The sequence below is a fragment of the Sardina pilchardus genome, chromosome 18, assembly GCF_963854185.1.
Source record: "Sardina pilchardus chromosome 18, fSarPil1.1, whole genome shotgun sequence".
NCBI classification, from domain to species: domain Eukaryota; kingdom Metazoa; phylum Chordata; class Actinopteri; order Clupeiformes; family Clupeidae; genus Sardina; species Sardina pilchardus.
The window spans coordinates 7945840-7966908 of record NC_085011.1 but is presented as its reverse complement, the minus strand read 5'-3'; the positions used below and the strand labels follow the sequence as shown (position 1 = coordinate 7966908).

The window sequence follows — 21069 nt, the reverse complement described above, 5'->3', positions numbered from 1 at the left end:
GGTCCCTAATACACAAGTGCTTGTTAGACAGCTGGCTGTGCAGTAAATTGCTATTTCAGTTAAGGATCGCTAGTGTAGTTAGATTATGAATTCATGTACTGTACTGATTTCATCCCCGTTTAATATTGTGCTTATGTGCTAAAGGCTGCAAAATATTCACACCCGAAGAAAAGGATTAAATTATCTTTTTCACACCGTTTGTCTTTATCTCTTCCCTCCCAATTAGACTCGACACACTGACAAATACTTTCACAACACTGCAAAGATATCCTATTCTCCCGAGGTCAATCCTTCTCTAAGAGTGTGAAAATCACTTATCCTTGATGAGAAGAGTGGGTGAAGTTAGGATGACACTCAGGATGATCTCAGGTCCTGTGCTTATGTTTTTGCTGATTATGTTTTTGTTCATAGTCTTTCACATTTTTGCCTTAGGCTTCTATGGATCGTACAATAAAGATGACGGCATGCACCCAACCCAACCCCACCCACCCCCACCCTCACCCCCTCCACAGAACCCTCCTCTGGTCTCGATGCTGCCCGGGATGGAAGATCACGCGTTTGAGTTTTGGTTTCGGTCGGACTGGAGTGTGAAGCTCAGGTTTTTTTCGGTTAGTCTGTTGGTAGTGGCAGGGGCTGTGGCGGCGGCGGCACACTCGGTGGTGCTAATAGTCTATGGTGGTCCGACGAGGCGGCGGCTCCGGTCTCGCTTTAGCTGGTCTCGGCCAGAACGGCCAGCACGGTGTCCGCCTGCGCGGCCAGCCTGGTGTTGGTGTGGCTGGAGAGCTGAGTAAGGCTGTCCTTCAGGTTCAGCTTCTCCATCTGCTCCCGTAACATACCTGAGGAACACAGAGAGAGAGAGAGAGAGAGGAGAGAGAGAGAGAGAGAGATGGAGGGACACAGTGATTCGACAGAAGGTGAGGAGAGGGAGGTGAAAGAGTGAGGGAGTGGGAGTGGGAGTGGGAGTGAAAGGGTGTGAAAGATTGAAAGTGGGAGTGTGAGAGACAGAGATAGGGAGGGAGAGAGAAAGCAAGCAGAAAGCAGAGAGGTGAAGATAGGTAATCGTCAGCCTCCATGTCTATTTGCAGCATGAAGCACAGCACAGCATTCAGTAGTTTTCCCTCCGTGTCTTTATCTATCTTTACATCACATCTGGCTCTCTGCTGTAGTCACTGCTGGTTACCTCCGCCAAGGAGGTTATGTTTTCAGTTCTTCATTTATACAAGGTTATGTTTTCATCAGGGTTTGTTTGTTTGTTCGTCTGTCTGTCTGTCTGTTTGTTTGTTTGTTTGTTTGTCTGTTCACAAGATAACTCAAAAAGATATGGATGGAATTTTCATGAAATTTTCAGGGAAGGTCTGAAATGACCCAAGGAAAAAACGATTAAATTTGGGATGGGAGTGATCCGTATCACCGTCATGATCCAGGAGGCGGTTATGTTTTCGCTTGGCGGAGGTTTGCGCTCTCTGAGTGCTTTTCTAGTCTATCTCTACTGTATGCCACATCTGGCTCTCCGCCGTATAGTCTTGCTGGTTACGTACTGGAGTTGGCCAGGCTGCAGATGAGGCCCATGGTGCTGAACTTGACCTCCACGGCCCCCACCGGGTCCTCCAGCATCTTCTGCAGAGTGGGCAGCAGCTCCGCCTCGGCAAAGGGCTCCTGCACAGCGTCTGGACAGGCCAGAGCAGAGAGAGCGTGAGGATGAGATAATAGGAGGATGCTCTGAAATAAGCAACTTACTTGGAAAGCAACACAGATCACCAAAAGACTAACACTGCGTTTTTAATTTGTCCATGATATACTGTAAGAAGAATTTCCAACAAAGTACACACGTGTATGTTCACATATTACACAGGTAGGATATCAAAGTTGATCTTAGGTGTGAGGGTTTTAGTCTCACCAATATCTATTGCCGAAGCAATCGCCAAAGCAACCAGAGCTTCGTTCTGCATGATGACATGTTCGCTGGTTGCCATGGTGATAAGGTGTTGCATCCCCTGGGCATTGATAACAGCGTGGATAACCTCCTGCAGGATTAAACACAACAGAATACAGAATAAAACAAATTTAGGAGAGGAAATGTACTGAGTCTGGGTGCCACCACTCTAGTTATGTTTTGTCTTTGCGTGACATTGTGTATAAATTTGTGTGACTTTTCGTGTTTTCTGTGTCTTTCTGTTCTGTGTTTGTGTTTGTGTGTGTGTGTGTGTGTGTGTGTGTGTGTGTGTGTGTGTGTGTGTGTGTGTGTGTGTGTGTGTGTATGTGTGTATGTGTGTGTGTGTGTGTGTGTGTGTGTGTGTGTGTGTGTGTGTGTGTGTGTGTGTATGTGTGTGTGTGTGTGTGTGTGTGTGTGTGTGTGTTTGTTTGTGTGTATGTGTGTGTGTGTGTGTGTGTGTGTGTGTGTGTGTGTGTGTGTGTGTATGTGTGTGTGTGTGTGTGTGTATGTGTGTGTGTGTGTGTGTGTATGTGTGTGTGTGTTCCTCACATGGTCTCGGCTGTGCCAGATGAGAGCGGCCAGCAGGCGGTTGGCCTCTCCACGGACCCCTGCGTGATCCTTGGCCTCGCACCACTCCATCACCCGCTTCAGCAAGCCCTCATCCTTCCCCAGCACAGTGGCGGCTTTCGCTGATGGAGGGAGAACGGAACAGGAGAAGACAGACAGATGCAGTGAGGAGGAGAAGAAGAGAAAGAAAGGGAACGGAGGTATATATAGACAGACAAAGAAATCGGGAAGACAGAAAGAGAGAGGGAGGGAGAGAGAAAAAAAAGAGAGGGCAGGGGATACTATACAAAGGACAAAAGACAGGCTGAGATAAACATTGGGTATTGCCCGCTCCAACAGCATCAGGTCATCAGAATAATAACAAGCGTTTGACCCGTAATTACAATACACTTTGTGTCAGGCGAAGAGAGCTCTGCCAGGCTGGCTCTATTACGTGTCTCTGTTTGAAAGGTAGCGTGTATGGAGGCAATCGTGGGTGGTGAAGATAATTGCATGTTTACAGGTCTAACGCTAAGGTTGTAGTCAATTTAAGTGTCAACAAAGAAACATCAGTTGTAAAGAACTATAAAAAGCGAACTAAACAATACCCAAAGGGATTGGCAAGAACAAGGGAACCGTTGGCCTCTGCTGCTCAAATTGAAAGTAACGACAGGTGCATACTCTGCAATATTTTATCCTACAATGCTTGAACATCATTTGATTTACATATCAAAAGAAAAGGCAATTAGATGGCACAATTACAGTGCACCTTTGTGACATCAATCAGATGCTAGTAAGCACAGGTTGTGAATCTTATTTTCATTTATGTGGTCGAAGCTTTTATTCAAAGCAACTTACAGATGTCAATTAGCAGCAGGGCCAGACTCCCGAGAGCAACTCAGGGTTAAGTGCCTTGCTCAGGTGGCAGCTTGGAATCAAACTCAGCATTTGTCAGGCTACTGAATGCAAACCCGTCTCCTTAAGGGGGGTACGCACATAAAGATAATCGGGCTGATTTTGCCTCGATTTCCCCCCTTGCGACCAACGACAGAAAACAGCCGATTATCTTAAGCTCTTAAGATTATTTTTATGCAATTCTCTTGTAGTGTGTGGTGTGTTAAGAGTCAAAAAAATCTCCCGACAATAGCCTTTATGACACAACGGAAAACGTTCTGCGCCGATAATCATAAATATTCAACATGTTCAATATTTACGACTGGAAATTCTGTAGTGTGTAGGGTGTTCCGAGGGCAGCCGAGAAAGATTACTTATCGTCATGTGTGGGTTCTCTCACTGATAAAAAAATTGGTTGAGATTTATAAAATCTTTATGTGTGTACTGTACACCCCTTTATCCACTTCATTACCACCGCCCGCTACTACCCCTCACCCTCTCATAGACTCTTACCCTGCCCGTCTCCTTATCCACTCCACTACCACCGCCCGCTACTACCCCTCACCCTCTCATAGACTCTTACCCTGCCCGTCTCCTTATCCACTCCACTACCACCGCCCGCTACTACCCCTCACCCTCTCATAGACTCTTACCCTGCCCGTCTCCTTATCCACTCCACTACCACCGCCCGCTACTACCCCTCACCCTCTCATAGACTCTTACCCTGGCCGTCCACCATCATGCGCAGGGTGCCCAGCAGCTTGAACTGGACAGGGGGCATGTCCGAGCGCAGCAGGGTCTGGATCCTCTCCGTCACGCCGTCCTCCAGCATCCGCACCTTATTAGAGGCTGAGTGAGACGCGCAGAGTAAGAGGAGTGTGAGAGAGAGAGAGAGAGAGGGGTCAGCACAGGTCACTCTCGCTCCACTCACCGTCCGAGCACAGCAGCATCATTAGAGCCGTGTGAGTGATGGTGACTAAGCCACTGGGATAATGGGGCTGCTATCTGATGACACAAGGCGGGGGACAAGAGTCAATTACTGGGGGCAGCCTCGTTGCATTAATAATCAGACCACCTCAGCAACACCCGAGTCTGCTCATAAAGACTGGTATTAATGCTGACGTGGATTCAGTTCTATTATAGTGCTTATGAAAACTAGCATTCTCTGAGAAGTGTTAAGAATACATTGAAGCTTGCACTCCCAGGATAGTATAGTATAGTAATGTGTGGTGATACAGGGAGAGTCATTCCTAACATATCATTCCTAAGCTGCTGGGACCTTGAATTTCCCCTTGGGAATCAATAAAGTATCTACGTATATCTATCTGTTTAAAGTAACTGTATCTATCTATCTATCTATCTATCTATCTACACTCAAAAAAAGAATCAAGCCTAAAATGTTGACTTTATGTGATTTAATTACATAACAATTTTCCACGTAATTATATTGCATAAGTTGAATGTAAAAGGTAGAGTTCAATAGTATGTATTTTTATCAGGTTGGCTTAATGTGAATTAATCAAATAAATTGTAGTTAAATGGACACCTTATGTTAAGGTGAAGTTTTACATAACCCCTATGCGCTTGCATGTAAAGCTTGTTCCCAGAATGCAACAGCCCCAGTCAACATATTCTTAAAGAGATTGTATACACGCATACACGCATACTGCATATTGAAATATAATCTTGAAATAAAATACAACTAGGTGGCAGTGACACTAAAGGCTATACTGTTATCATATTTTCGAGTAATTGTTTATTGGTGCCACAAACCGTTAAGTAGATGACCATCCACAACAGCTTAATAAAGTGCATGGAAATTAACCCTTTACAGCCTGCATACTTAAATTTTAGTATTGCAGTTCTGTAGATGTGCAACTTGGGAAGGGTTAAGGCCCGTTGCATTGTTCCTGCCTCCTAGGAACAAACATACAAACCCAAGCCGTGAAGTTGGGATTATAAAGTAATTTTTAGTTTAATTAGTCCAATTGCTACAGCTTCAATATGGGCAGAGCTAGCACTGGTGGAAGGGGGGGCCCAGAAAATTCCCTCCCCAATAACACTATATTAGAAACCCTTTCCCACTAATATGTGATATATAGATTTAATGGCCGAGTTTCCCAAATTCGTTAAGAAGCTCTTAAGTGCTAAGAACTTCTTAGGAGCATTCTTAAAACGCTCATAAGAAGTTCTTAGCACTTAAGAGCTTCTTAAGGAATCTGGGAAACGTAGCCAATGCGAGTAAGCATTGAGTGCCCAACTTTGTGACACTGCCAAGGGTGCAGATGAATGCTAATTGAGAACTAATCAATTTCGCATTACACCCAAGAAGAAACATATGTTTTCTCTAAAATGTTAATGTATTTTAATCATGGTCTTCTCTATAGTGGTAATCTTGACAAATCCCTTACACAGTCATTTTCTGTTGACTGTTCAGTCAGTTGTTCTATGGCATACTGTACATATCCCAAAAATACGCAATAAAGAGTTATTAGAAGAAAAAAAAAAACATTATAAACAAGAAACTAACACTTACCCAATCCCTAACTGCTGTACTGAGATTCAGCCAATGTGAGCCCTGATGACTAAACTCAGACTTAATTGATTTCAGGTGCTAAGTGAGTGCGTGTATTTTGCCACATGGGCTCAGATAGGTATTTGGGACAGCACTTCACACAATCACCTGTGTCAGTATAGTTGAAAATCCAACGTTGATTCAACGTAAAACAGAGGAGACACTTTCAATATCACTTCAACGTCAGGCTTCAACGCAGTTTCAATATTTCAAACCATATTTAAATGTTGATTCAACTAAACTTTGCTATCTGGCAAGTCAGTGCATACCGCCACCTAGTTTGCTGGAGTGTCACACACATAACTGCCTTAAAGGATATAATCAAGTAAGGTATACCTGATTTGTTTACATTCAGTTTACATTGAAAACATTCACATTGTGTTTATGTGTTTTGCTCGAATAAACTCTTGACTTAATGCATTTCAGTTACATTTTACTTAAAATTAGTATCTAAAGTGTATTAGGACCAATGATAATTTTTTTGAGTGTATCTATCTATCTATCGATCGATCTATCTATCTGTCTGTCTATCTATCTATCTATCTAACATGAGTCATGCTGTGGTGAGGGGCGGTCAGTACCAGGGATGGCCAGGTTCCGGAGGGCGCTGAGGCCCGCGTGCTGGACAGACACGTCCCCCTCGTCCACATGCTTCTCCATGAGGTCCAGGATGTGAGGGACCACGCCCAGCTCCAGCATCTTCACGCAGTTACTGTCTGCAAGACACACGTTACCGTGACGTGAGCAACAAGGAAGTAATGGCAGGTCAAAGAATTCTACGCCACTGTCACATTATCAAGAGGCATTCCTTCAAGTTGTTAACAGAAGACGTAAACATCCTAGGAGCAAGTCTATGAAACAAACAGTGCCAAGGAGAAATCTCCACTATGGCAAGAGGAAGCCTTGACCAAATCCCAAAAGCATGTTATCTAGCGCCCAATATAGGGCGCTAATGTTATCGCTACTAGACTGCCCCCTAGTGGGCCAACCCACACCTGACAGCCATCACTGCTGTGTAGGCACCCAAGAGGAATGATATGCCTTTGTGATGAGAAATGAGTTCATAAAAATGGATGAAACCCATCACTGTTTGATGTAGACAAAACCTCTCTTGCTGTTGTCTGCCGTTTGCCCAACAGTTTAACATGGGTGGCCCCCCAGTATCCTCACATCCCATGTCTGAGGCTGTTTGTCAGTTGGCAGGAGATAAATGCCCACTTTCTTCTGCCACGTTAATGACTAGAGTGACCTTTCTCATATCTCCCTTCTTTGAAAATGCCACTCACACGCATCCTTTGACAACTCTCCATGCAAAATGAAAAGTGCTCTTTGAATATCACTTCTCTCTATGGCTGTCTCTGTCAGTAGCCTGCCTCAGGGCACAGGAGCAGACAGAATGTTGAATTTTTATGACGCAGACAGAGGGGTATGAATTCTACTAAATAATGAATGGCAATATGAAAACACGGGCAGACAGGCAGATTCCGACTGAATAAAAAAGCCCAAGGGGAATTTTTCAGCAAGATGAAGCACATCAACTGATCATTGCCATGCGATGAGTACTGATAATAACAACCTCTTCACTCGGATGTGCGAGGAGAGGAGAGAATTACAACCCTGAACTGATGCTGTTACGAGATTTTTGGAGAGTCTGATTTTTATACTCCTACTCAAAAACACTGAGGGCCCTCATTTAAATGGCAGGCAAAGCACAAAGTCTGTCTGTCAGCAATGAATTAAAGCCACTGTGTGGCTTGAGGAACACTGAGCTGCTCATCAATATCTGTGCTTAAGATCTTGCTCATGGTCTTCAATAGGCAAATTTATTTTCCCTAGTTATTAAATTAACTTTAGCTAAACGTAAAACTTTGATCTTGCTCATGGTGTTCAATTAGCAAACGTATTTTCCCTGGTCATTAAATTAGGTTTAGTTAAACTTAAGACTTTGTTCTTAAGTCTATGCCCATCATTCCAATTAGGGCCCGAGTCTTCAATCGAGCGGCGGCACAACAGAGAGACAGAGAGATCTCACCCAATCCCACCCCGACCCCCCGCCCCCACCCCTCCCCGAGCCCGTCTCACCGTTCCTGGCAAAGTTGGCGATGGCCAGGGCTCCGGCCAGCTGCAGCTGTGTGTTGGAAGACTGTAGCCAGGAGAGCACGTCCTTGTAGACGCTCCCCGTGCCCTCGCCGAAGCACTTCTGCATAGACTCATCTGGAGCGCCGGCACAGGGGAGCCCCGGGGGGAAGGAAGGCCAAATAAGGGCAGAACAAAGAGTCACTCTCATTAGACTCCACACCGTCTGAACAGAGCATCTAAACCAATGCTATTACTGTAGGACACAGGGCGTCAAAGGACTACTAAAAGCAAGCACTCGTTTCATTTGCATGATGTAGTATTAGACACATCACAAAGGTGTTTTTTTTTGTTTTGTTAAATGTAGTTTTGTTGCATATAATAGTCAAGTCAAGTCAAATGTTGTTTCTATAACATGATTTACAGACGGCTGAGCCGCACCAAAGTGCTTCACAGTAAAGTGCAAAAAATGCCGGGAGAATAAATAAAAAGGCACAAAACATTTTAAGGAGTTAAAATAAAAAATAAAAACAAAACGAGAGACAATTTAAAAAGGTAACCATAGGACACTGTGCACAGGTGCTTAATAAGAAGGGGAACCCTAATTAAAAGCAAGTGAAAAGAGGTGGGTTTTTTTAAAAAGGGATTTTAAAACTGTGCACAGACTGGCTACATGGATATTGCTACATGTTCATTATTTCTACTCCGTCATTTTTGTTTGCTGTGGGGATGCCCATTATTAGCTGTGTATACAGTTATGTAAAGATTGATCTATTATCATCGTTGGTCAAAATGATTAGAAATAATAAAAACAGTCAGCTGACAGATGGCTGAGTTGGATGATCTGCACCTCTGTTGGAGAAAGCTAAGTGAGGAGGGGCATAGCACAGCTGTAGTGTGTGGTAGGATGTGGAGGTTTCCATTAGGGAGAGCCAAAACACGGTGACTCACCCCCCAGCAGGAGAGACACAATGAGGTTGGAAGCTATTTTGATGCTGCAGAGGTCGTGGGGGTCAGAGCCTCCCTGTAGACCTCCGATCATCTCTGACAGGACCTCTGGCACACCAGCCTCCACAAACTGCAACTTCAGCGCATCTGCGAGACACACACACACACACACACACACACACACACACACACGCACACACGCACACACAGATACTCAGACACTGTCACAACATATACGCCTCTGCTAGCACTGCAATCAGCAAAAACAGTGGCTCTCTCTCCCTTAACTCCACATAGTGATCAGTGCAGCTGCAGCTGCATGAGAAGCTTCTGCTTGACAAATCCAGAGCTTATCCACTAAGACAGATCAACAGACAGACAGACACACACATACTTACATGTATGCGTACATACAGTAAAAACTGCACACAAAATGCATGCATACACACATAGTTACGCAGAATAACGGACTGACAAACCCACCGCTTTCTCCCAGCGATCCCAGTATTTCCAGTATGAGGTGGCGTCTCTCGGCGTCGGGGGCACGCTTCAGCTGGGCAGTCAGCACCTCCGCAACACCCACCTCCGCCAGAGCCTCTCGGGCAGTGTCTAAACCACAAGGGCACACAGAGGGCACTCATTCACTCACACCTCCTCACTCCCCCTCACTCCTCACTGAAGCGGGCCCTCTGCTGGACCAGTCAGTGTTTTAAACATCCACGCCATATTTCAACGGAGAAATCCACAGGGGGATTTTTTGTCACTTTACAGAATGCGGGGGATGGACAACCTTCACGAGACGGAGGTTAAATTGCATTGCAAATGGAGATTCTCTCTTTAGAGAGATATTTGGATGGCAGAGAAAACAGATGGAAATTAATGTAGTTAGTCTGCAATGCTTCCTTTACTCCACCGACTGTATCCACTGAATCTATCCTCAAATCGGCAAATAAGTGACAATGTGATGTTTATGTTTATCCATGGATTTAGAATCATGTGTAAGTCCAGTTTGTTTGCTTATTTGTTTGTTTGTTTGTTTATCCTCACCCATATCAGCCAAGTTGCACAAAGCCAGTAGGCACACATTGACCAGCGGATCGTTCTCTGGGTAAATCTTCATGATAGTGACCAGTCTGGGAATGACTCCCCCCTCAACCAGCTTATCCTGCTGGGTAGCTGTGAGACATAGGGAGGAGAAAGGAAGAGAGAGAGAGAGAGAGAGAAAACACATGTGTGTGTGTGTGGGGGGGGGGGGGGGGTATGTGGAAGATAGAGGGAGAGAGAGAGAGAAAAAGAGAGGGAGACAAAGAGAGAGTTCTCATGAAAGACCACAATGCAATATCAGCTCTTCAGTACAACAAGCATTTGGCCTATAATTACTTCTGGCACTTCAAATAATGGTGTTTCAGTTTCAATGTGTCGTTTGAAGAGGTTTCAGGATTAAAGCTGATAGCATCATGAACAGTGAATAGAAAATAGGTCTGCATGAAAATACATGATTTTACATATTGCTATTGTTCTAATGCTTTAAAAATGTCAGAGGCTCTGAAGTCAGAGGTGTCATTCACCATTTTCGAAACAGATCCGTCCGATAGCCCTGCCCGTGTGCAGCAGAAGCTCCTCGTCTTTGCTGTTCAGATGTGGCAAAAGGGCAGACACCAGGCCCGCCTCAATACAGCTGTCTCTCACCCCAGCTGCAGGATGGATGGGTGCACACACACACACACACACACACACACACACACACACACACACAGACAGAACAGTGAGTCCGAGCCAAAAAGGCACTGAAATCTGCCTTATTGATGAGGAGGCTAATCCAGAGGATTGCTGATCAGACGCGACCGTGAATACTAAACGAGAACACTAAACGAAAATGGATGACACGGAGGTCAGGGAAAGATGTTGTGGTTTACTGCCGCAATCCATGTCTTCCCACCCAGGGCAGATCGAATTTCTGCCACTGGCATTTCGGACTGGTTGTGAGAGAGAGCGACTATCGCTGTGTGTGGATTATAGCGATTGATCCATGGACAGCCAATAACACAGAGAGGATATGTACAACTGAACTGGTATTCAGATGACAAGGCTGACCAGTCAGTAAAGCTACAGTACACCCTGCATGCGTCGATAGAAGCTCAGCGATCTGAAAATGTGAAGGAGGACACACATAACTATAAGAAAGCTAATAAACCCAAGTCTTCTTTATCCCAGCATCATGACGCAACCCATTTTGTTTACACTGGCTTTGACTTTCTTCAGCAGTGCTTCTGCAGTCAGGCTCATTAAGAAGGCGGTTCAGTCCACCAGATGTACCCACAGATGTCACTAAATAACGATGAGAACTACAAATAGAACAGCACGATGATCCCTGCACACACTACACACACATATAGACACACACACACACACACACGGTCATATTTGCACATACGTTCCGACTCTATTACCTTCCCTGGCCATCTCGGCCACGACCAGGGTGACCTGGGAGATGAGCGGGCCCTTCTTCCTGATGGAGTTGGCCAGCGTGGGTAGGATGCCGCTGGAGGCGATCTTCTGGGCAGCGCCCTCCTCTGAGACGGGCAGAGTGAACAGCTCATTAGCTCAGTGTTAGTCAGACAGAGCTTGTGTGTGTGTGTGTGTGTGTGTGTGTGTGCGTGCGTGCATGCGTGTGTGTGTGTGTGTGTGTGTGTGTGTGCGTGCGTGTGTGTGTGTGTGTGTCCTGTGTGCTTCCCAGTATGTTTGTGTCACTAGACCTATGTGGGGGAGTGTAGAAAAAGCCTGATTTGCTACAGACTGAATACCAGAGACTTGGTGATGGAGGTTGAAGATGTGGATGGTGCAACGGGGACCATGGCGTCTGAAATAGCAGCTCCACATGTGTGTGGCCAAGGAGGTTGGTCAAGCTGTCAATGTGGGCAGCGCTGCCATGGTAACATCCCTGTGCTCTTTTGATGTGGCCCATGTTATTGCTGTAGTTTATTTTCTACAATATTCCTGAGGCATTGAAATTCCGGTATATATAAAAAAAAAGTCTGGGAACTCAGACACTTTATTTTACGTGACACGGAACCCTCCTAACTCAGCTTGACAAGGGGAAAAGGACAACGAGTGAGAGAGGTGGCGCCCAGGACATAATCTCACCTCTCTCATTAAGCAACAGCCCACCTCCTGCCTTGCGCACAAACACAGATTATCGGCTAGCGCTTTGTCCTAGATACATGAGGATGAGTCCCAGGTTACTCCACTCCAACACATATGCTACTATACTACTCCTAGCATTAGCGTGCTTCCTAGAATCATCACACGCGGTCCACCGAAACATCTAGGAATGCAGGGTCCTGCTATGTCTGGGTACACTCAGTCAGTAGGCCTAATAGGCTAAAGAGCTTAATGAGACTGTGGCGTCGAAAGGTTCAATAACCCGACTGGGGTGCCTCTGAAAAGAGGTTGACTGCGTCATTAGCTCATGTGATGAGTGGAGGCTTTTTATAGTCGCCGAGGTGGCATATAGATGCAGATGCTCTGAACAGGAGAAACTGCTCAGAGAACTCTTGACACTCAGTTTGAATAACGACACAAAATCTTGTAGCTTTCACGCGGTGTCAAAATGGCACTCTAATGCTTTTTCTCACGGTTGGTCTACACAAACAGTTTGTCAGTCAGTCGATGATCATTGATGCAGTTACACCTTACAGCTTGTTACACCCTGGAAAATGTGCCGTTATCAATGGGTAGCGAGTAGTCGAAGCTTGTTAAGAGGCGAGTTGTCAGTGAGGTGTTATAACAAAGTCATAATAACAACCACTGTTGCAACCACTTCTGGTTTGGGTCAACTATGACTCTTTGACAACTGATGTGAATTCAAAAATGAAATCAGGTATTTTTTTTCTGCGAGCCAGTTGTAGTTTGTAGGGGCACTTATTCAATTAAACTATCATCAATTTCAGACTAATCTTCCCAATTTCCCTAGCTCATCAGAATAGCTGTATGTATCTTCAGTGGACAAACACAACCACGTGGCTTTGTTTTCGCCTAGTACAGTCCATAGACGGCCCTTTACATCTAGAGGAAATGACGACAGGCTTTTATCCTCCATGAGACAATTGAGACAGACTTAACCCTGATTGCGCGTGGCTTCAGCCTTTCTTTATTTTTGGTTTACAGGGACTAAAATGGGTTTGCTAATGTTCTCACACCACCAGGCTGGTGCTAGACTGCTCCAGTGCAAGGGTTAAGTTAGAGGATGTACAGTAGCTTACTGCAGTGGTGTGCAGTGGTCTTGATGGGCCTGCATGTATTAGTTAGAATAATTGGGGTTACAGACTCACTCTTCTCCAGAAGGGTGCTCAGCAGTGTGTCCAGGTGGGGCTTCAGCTCCTCATCAATGACCTCTGTGCTCACACTGATGGCCTTCAGAGCCTCACTCAGAGCCTCTGCAAACACACACACACACACACACACACACACACACACATAAACAAACAAACACACACACATGAAAACAAACAAACACAGACACACATGCACACAGACACAGACACAGAGACACAGACACAGACACACACACACACACACACACACACACACACACACACACACACACACACACACACATGGTCAAAAACAGACATACACACATGGATGCATGCATGCACACACACACATACAAACATACACACACACCACGCACACATGTATTTATCGTAACAAATGTTTTGGTTTTGCAACAAACTATACAGTAGCCGTGATTTGAACAGTCATGTTTGTGAATATCAATGATCCGGAAAAATGATGCTTCCCTCCTTTGTAACACCTCTGCTTGGTACACAAACTGGACCCTGCTGGCAGGAACACATACACACACACACACACACTATGTTCCTTTGAGGATCAATACATTATTTATCAACCTAACACTATGTTGAACACTGCACACATCTTGCTGAATTACGGCGAGGATGTGGTTGTTTGAACACACCCTTTTTCTGTGAATGTGTGTTTGCGCTTTTGTGTTTGTGTAGGCTTGCACAGAAGGTCTCTGGTTATTCCTGTGGGTGTACTGAGAAGCATCTGTTCTCACACCATCCTTTCCCAAGACTATCAGTAAACTTGATAAAAAAAAATACTGCAGTAGCCCTACTACATTAGAAGTCAAGCTGTCAATATATGTATCCCTTTGACAATTAGTCCATTTACTGCGCCAAATCGCTTTCCATCACCATGAACTTGTCTCAGTGACAGTATTGAAGAATGAGCTCATGTCTGAAATCCCATAATTTGTGAATAAGAGGAAATTATTTGTGTACTACCCTGCTCCATGGCAGGTGTTTAATTTACGTGTGTTGTGTTTGCAGCCAGTGTGTTAAAGTTGGATGCCAGTCCAGCAATCATGACAGACTCTCTATGTCCAGCTCCACGAGCATACAGGCTGTATACCCAGAGCTGTGGTCAGTACTCCTGGAAGAGGCAGTGCAGGCGGTGTCACCGAGTGGAACCTAATCACTCAAGCTAATCCCCCGGTAATCAGAGTGAAAATAGACAATCTGCCTTTCTACTGCCGAGGTGCTGCAGCCTGGCAGAGTGTGAAGCGATAGCGATCACGGCAAGCCCTCTGCCCCCCGCAGCTCAACCTCGTCTTTTCTCCCTTCCGTCCGGACCGAGACGTCGGGTCGCGGCGTGGAGAGGATGAAAAGACGTAGCGGAGGGGAGCCTGGCTGTGTGTTAGTCAGCTGTGGAGACACGCAGAGACCCCCCCCCCCTGCTGTGGTTGCTGCTACTGGAGCCGGTCTGCTTCACGGCGAGCTTGCTGGATAAAAAACATCTCAGTGTATCTGTGAGCCCCGAGAATCTCAGTGCATCCTCCAGGACTCTGCCCCCCCCACCAAAAAAAAGACCCCCCCTCACACCATTCAGCAGCCAGTCTCTGCCCTTTCACCATTACCCAAGGGAGGGCATTAGAGCTACACTCTCTGCCAGGAGCCGCGGCAACGGACGATAGGCACCCGAACACGAGCCGCCTGGTTGCCGGTTGCCCGCACTGCCTTTCTGCCTCACACTCACCCCCACTGCTAGCGGTGCATCACAACCCCCCACAAACGCTCCAGGACTAATGTCTGTTATGTCCCCGGTAGCATCAAAGGCACTGTAGCGCAATGTGCATGCAGACACAAGACACAGAGAGGACGAGAGAGAGAGAGGGAGAGAGAGAGAGAAAGAGAGAGAGAGAGAACTAAGGGTCTGTCACTTACCCATATCTGCCATGGCTGCTGGTCCACGGTGTCTCCCAGTGTCTGTCTCTGTCTTTCTCCGCCGCTGTCTCTGTGTGTGTGTGTGTGTGTGTGTGTGTATGTGTGTGTGTGTGTGAGGAGGGAGTTTGTGTGTGTGTGCGTGCGTGTGTTTGTGTGGGGGTGGGGTGTATGTGTCAGTGTGTGTGTGTGTGTGTGAGAGTGTGTCAGCGTAGACTCAGTAACGAGCGGCGAGCAGCCCTGCTTAAGGCCAGGCTATAGCTCCAGCATTCAGATCAACAGCTCCGCATCAGCTGAGCAGCCAGTGATTCCCCTTTCTCTCTCTCTCTCTCTCACTCTCTCTTCCTCCTCTCTTTTCCTTTCCCCCAGTGTTACATGCACATTACGCTCCCTCGTTCCCCTCCCACACACTTTCCCCCTGACACCCTCTCTCTACCGACTGTCTGTTGTCCTGAAAATAATTCCTCTTTATCCCGTCTTATTCACAGCCTCTCTCTCTCTCCTCTACCTCTCTCTCTCTCTGCCTCTCTCTCTCTCTACCTCTTCAGTCCATGTGTATGCTCAGTATCTGATTCTCTTGGCATCACAGACTGTCAAACTGTATTTCCCCTCTTGTATTTCTCTCTCTCTCTATCACGTTCTTCGTCTCTCACACGCTCTCTCTCTCCCTCTCTCTCTTTCCCCCTTTCCCTCTCTCGTTCTCTTCTCTCTCTCTGCCAGATTCCCTCCCCCACCCCCTACCGGGCAGTAGCAGCCTGTTTCCCCCCGCTGCCTTCTCCTCCTCTCTCCGTGGCTCTCCTCTTAATGCACTCTAAACCCTAAATCTCTTCAAAGCTTATCAGTTGTCAATTAGCCCGCGAGCTACAGGGTGAGCGCTACATCAGCTCCTTGCTCTTTCTCCAGGGTGCTTCGCAGCTCTTCGTGTGGCTTTGTCCAGGAGACACACACCCTGTTTACCAGTGCTGCCATTTTAAAGCAATTTCACAGTGACCCCAGTTGTCAGATTTGTAACTGGCGGTGTCAGCTTTAGAGTAGATGTTGGTTATTATGGTGTTGAGATATGAAATATGAAATCATCATGATCATTTTAAACTACACTTCCATATCTCCCCTGCAGTGTGTTATCAGTCAGAGATCAATGCAGATCTGTGCAGTGATGTAATATTTATGTGTCTTCACGAGAATCCTTCACCTCCCGCAGGTTAAACACTCAGTAGTCAGTCGACATTATATCCACCTAAGGCCACGCACTGTCAAAATATATTAAACAAAGCCTGTTGTGTTCCCATTTCAAAGTAAATTACACTGAAAATACACTAGAAACAATACAAGTCTTGCTTTTCAATATCACTGTGAATGAATATCATTGTAATGGAGTCTTATGCTCCGCCAGCAGAGAGCAGCAGTGAACAAAGCTTTATGTCATCTCTCAGCAGGAAATAAAATCTGTCCTGAGGAGACCTTACTCATCACGCTTTCAAAAGGAATGAATATTACAGAAGAGTAATTCATTGTTTTAATTGGAGTTTTCTCAGACAATCATTTCTGTTTACATAAGAGGGAACCTAAATTACCTGGTTTCCAATGGAAACGACTGCATCAGAACCAACGCAGAGAATCTTGAATATTCATTAAGCTTCATTAACCTGTGGAGTGTAAAAGCATTATTTTCCTTAACGTTGGCCCAAAAATTAAACATGCAATTGCATACAGTTGCAATTCCCATTCTTAACAGTAGATGTCAGCCTCACCATATCTTTATCTACGGCTCTGTTTCCAAGGTCCTACACACAGAATTTCTTGTTTTGATGATTGAAATACCTCTGCCTCTGTGTTTTGGTAAATAAATACAAATTACAAATTTGCTGTACGGTGTGATAACAATTTAAGACAATAATTAAGTTTTTTTGCTTTCAAAGGAATGTTAAAAATGTGTGCACGCCAAACATAACTAAGCCTATCTTAACCATGAGTGATAACAACTTGATATCAAACTTCCTTTCAGGTTTCGCACGATTCTGTTGCTTGTTTTGAAACTGCCCCTCAAATCACCTCTCCCCTAGAAAAAACAGGACATCCACAGACTAAACAACACTGGTGAAAAATGGTCCTTTTCAGGCAAGCAGGATTCTTCCTCAAATAATGGCATGAATGTCCCAAGTGTCACTAGGGTCATAGCCTGGGATCAGGGGTCTTGTTAGACAGTCAGGATTGGCTTCAGAGGTCTAAAAAAATCTTCTGAAGTCATTCAGCTTCCCACGTATAAATTACTCTGTTTAACAGTGCCATAGTGACCAAAGATATTTTGTGTGAGACAGATAAATCAACAATCCATTCAATTTATTTTCTGTCATGGTATCCTGAAGTCACAGCGCTCGGAAGAATTGGCAGAGTCATGGAATTACTTTTCATTGAGGATATTGGACACCAAAGGGGGAACTTTCCTTGCCAGACACTCTGAGGTCCCATATTTCACAGAATGCGTTGTGGTGTAGACATCCACAGGGATTAATTCCGTCTTTGCAGCACTATGAATGAGCGCTGTTGAAAAGGATCAAACCAAGTGTTTCTCATGGCTTTCTGATTAGCCTAGCAGAAATCGGAGCACAGAGCGCTTCTCAACTTAAGAGTCTGCAGGCTGTAATCCTACCACCACAATAAAAAAATAACTTTAGAGTAGAAAAATAAATGAGATTAAAACGATGCTTTATTACCAGATGGTATATTTATATTCAAAATGTTGAAAGTAGGCTACAAAGAAGAAACAGTGCGAGGAACACTCTGTGATTCAGTTCAGATGATTTGATTGATATTCTCCTCAGCTCTCTCTTGCATGTAATCATTCATGTTAATTCATGAGGTTGAATAGGTCATCCACAAGATTAATGAGTGAAATGGGATGACGTCAGTTTACCTCATGGAAAGAATCAACTCTGTACAATGCCAGGTGGTATATGGCTGTACACACACTCCCTCTCCCTCTTTCTCACTTTATGACTCTCTTTATCTCTCTCTCTCTCTCTCTCTCTCTCTCTATCTCCAATATGCTGTTTATTCCAGTTATGCTTGAAAGGAGAGACCATGTTGAAGGACCAGCTGACATAGGCATTCTAGAAGATACCATGCCGTCACCACCATCACAAAGTTCCATCACAGGAGTAACTCATGAGACTTGCCTGTGAAGCAGAGGATGCAGAGGTGAGGTAATTTCCTTTGAGCAGCCTTGTTGTCCAGACGGATTTCATTAGCTAATGGATTTGCTCTGCATTAATCAATTCACAATCCCAGACATTTGCCCCTGATGCCTGAATTGTCTTTATCTCATTCTCCCTCTTTCTTGTTCTCACTCTATCTCTCTCTCTTTCTCTCTCTCCCTCCCTCTCTCTCTCCCTCTGTACATGGGATGACGTAGTGACCAGTAAAAGGTTTAAGCGAGGGTTACTCTTTAATGGGATTGCATGTGGTGGGACTCTTAAACTGCTGGTCTGCAAACCCCCAGGACACATAGTGGTCTTTTAAAACATCAGAGTGCTAGACTTAAAGATGATAACAAATTTGAGTCTAAAAAATTAAGTGTTTCCTTGCTTATGCACCCAAACCCTATATTTTATGTAGGTGAGCGCACCTTTCTGGCCTGTGTCTAGAAATTAAAAGCTTTAGAAATTATGCTTGATGTGAACGAACGGTTCATATTACAAAAGACCGCAAAGATAAAAGATTATGGAAATGCAGTTAGAGAGTCAAGTGGTAAGGATAGGGGCAGAGGTGCAGCACCCCCCCTCACACACACACACACACACAAACAAACCCACACACACACACACACACACACACACACACACAGACACACACACAAGCCCGTCTCCGCCAGCTGGGTCTTTGAGGGCGGCACGCAGTGGGGGGGCCAGGAAAAAGAGGTTCTCATGCCCGCCAGCGCTCCTTCACCCGTGTGCCATCTGAAATCAACAAGATGGGGACTGGGGAGGGGGGGGGGGGCAAACTCCTCATCAAATATTCAGCGACCCAAAGACCTGGGCAGCCACCGCGCGTCTCCCCCGAGTCCAGCTCAACGCGCACTCTGGAGCTTTGTATTGTGGGGGCAATATGGCACTGTGAATATTAAACACCAGGAGTAGTGAAAAGCGCATTGAAAAGGAGACGAGATCAACAAAAGAAAAAAGGGATGAAGTAACCTTGACTGGGGGGTACATCATGAGTGTGGGTCTTTGTCTATGAGGAAATGCATACTGTGATGTGCCTAGTTTAAATTCAGTCAGAGATTTACTCATTGTTACTGCTCTCATTAGCTCGCCTACTTTCCATGCTATATGCATCATTCATGCACAAACCTTCTTAAAACCGTAATAATTATTCAAATGTACGTGTTGAGTCAACTTGGATGGATTTTATATAAGTATTACAAATTCAGATGAACGTCAATATGCTTTATTCAATGACTTGGTCTGTATGTCAACACATAGGTTCTAACATTGGCATGTATGCCAATCAATCAAATGAATGGCAAGCAGAATCATGTTGCCGTTTGTCTGTAGCAACACCGAGTAAAGTTGACAAAACAGACACTTTAAGCTGACTTTGGCAGAAAAGTTGTTGCTAGATACTTGATGGAATGGTATGCTGTAGATTTACACAGCATTGGCAGGACGACGTAAATCCCCATTGCTAACTAAACAGATCCACTGTCTCAAAAATCCACAGGGTCGCTCTCTGACATGAGAGATGGTTTACGTGCCCTGCTCACCCCGGTACTGTGCTTTAGCTCTACTGCAATCTCTCCCAGCTGTTTCATGATTCCCAAAAAGAAAGATGGGTGATGGTGGGTCGGTGGGTGATGTGCACGTTGTTGCAGCCTTTCAGACAGACTTCAACATTCCACTGACTAGAGTCGTAACGTAAATAGCTCCATTTCAAATTAGGTTCGGTTCTAAAGCAAACTTAATTACATTTTCCTTGCAGTCTGGGACAGCCACAAGTTGTGTCAGACTTCAGTAATAGAGCAAGCCATTATAAACTGTAAGTATTCTGTGATCAGTCATGGAAGCTCAGTTAAAGGTGGATAATAATTGACTGTTCCTAAATATAAACACCAGACAACACTTGTCCCAGCCAAGATATTCATCCTCTCATGCAAACAAAGAACAAGGATCAACTGATTAGCAACCCACATACCACTAGTGTCATAGAGACCACGGTGAGTATACTCCTCACTGCAATGGCAGTGCACTGTTACCCATACTGTTATTCGCCATCTGTGCATGAGTGTGTGTGTGTGTTAATGGGGTAAATGTCAGGCATGAAACTGTAAAACGTTTCGAGTGCTCGGAGGAGTGCAAGTGCAGTCCCCTTTACAGCTCTTTGCTGGTTTGTTGTTTATGTTGATTTCAGAGAGGGAGTATACATGCTTGAGGGTTAGTTTTTATCTGTCTGTCCATCTTGTCCACTATAAGCTGGGTATTACTTCCCATTAGAAAAAAAGATGGGAGTTCTCCCATCAACGCAAACGTTTACTGGGAAGCCAAAGCTACGCTACTCTAAAGCTACAATGGCATTATGAGAGAGAGGTCTGAAGAGACAAGAGAGGATTCTTCAGGGGTCAGTTTACCCACAGGCGCAGCAGTCAGCTCAGCCGCTGAAGAACAATGAGAACTGTGATCACCACTGACCTCCTCGCTGGCTGGTATGCATGTGGACAGCACAAGTTCCCATAAGCAAACACGCACAGCTGACTCCTACAGATACTGGGCCACAGAAATCCAACCTTGCTTCTTTTTTAATTAAACAAAAGCAAACGTTTTTTTGTCAAGCCTTACACAAACATGATGAAATGT

At 45.1% G+C, this 21069-nt stretch overlaps 1 protein-coding gene across 1 annotated transcript; it reads right to left on the bottom strand.

The window, feature by feature from the left end:
- Positions 1–520: 520 nt before the first annotated feature.
- Positions 521–15570, bottom strand: si:dkey-191g9.5 (rap1 GTPase-GDP dissociation stimulator 1). The gene is made up of 14 exons (XM_062519612.1): positions 15224–15570; positions 13304–13408; positions 11423–11545; positions 10541–10666; positions 10020–10148; positions 9456–9581; positions 8976–9119; positions 8031–8162; positions 6530–6664; positions 4097–4222; positions 2483–2622; positions 1898–2024; positions 1539–1667; positions 521–836 (listed from the first exon to the last, which is right to left on the bottom strand). Exons 1-14 carry the CDS (start codon positions 15234–15236, stop codon positions 709–711), a joined length of 1683 nt encoding a protein of 560 aa, XP_062375596.1. The 5' UTR covers positions 15237–15570; the 3' UTR covers positions 521–708.
- Positions 15571–21069: the final 5499 nt, after the last annotated feature.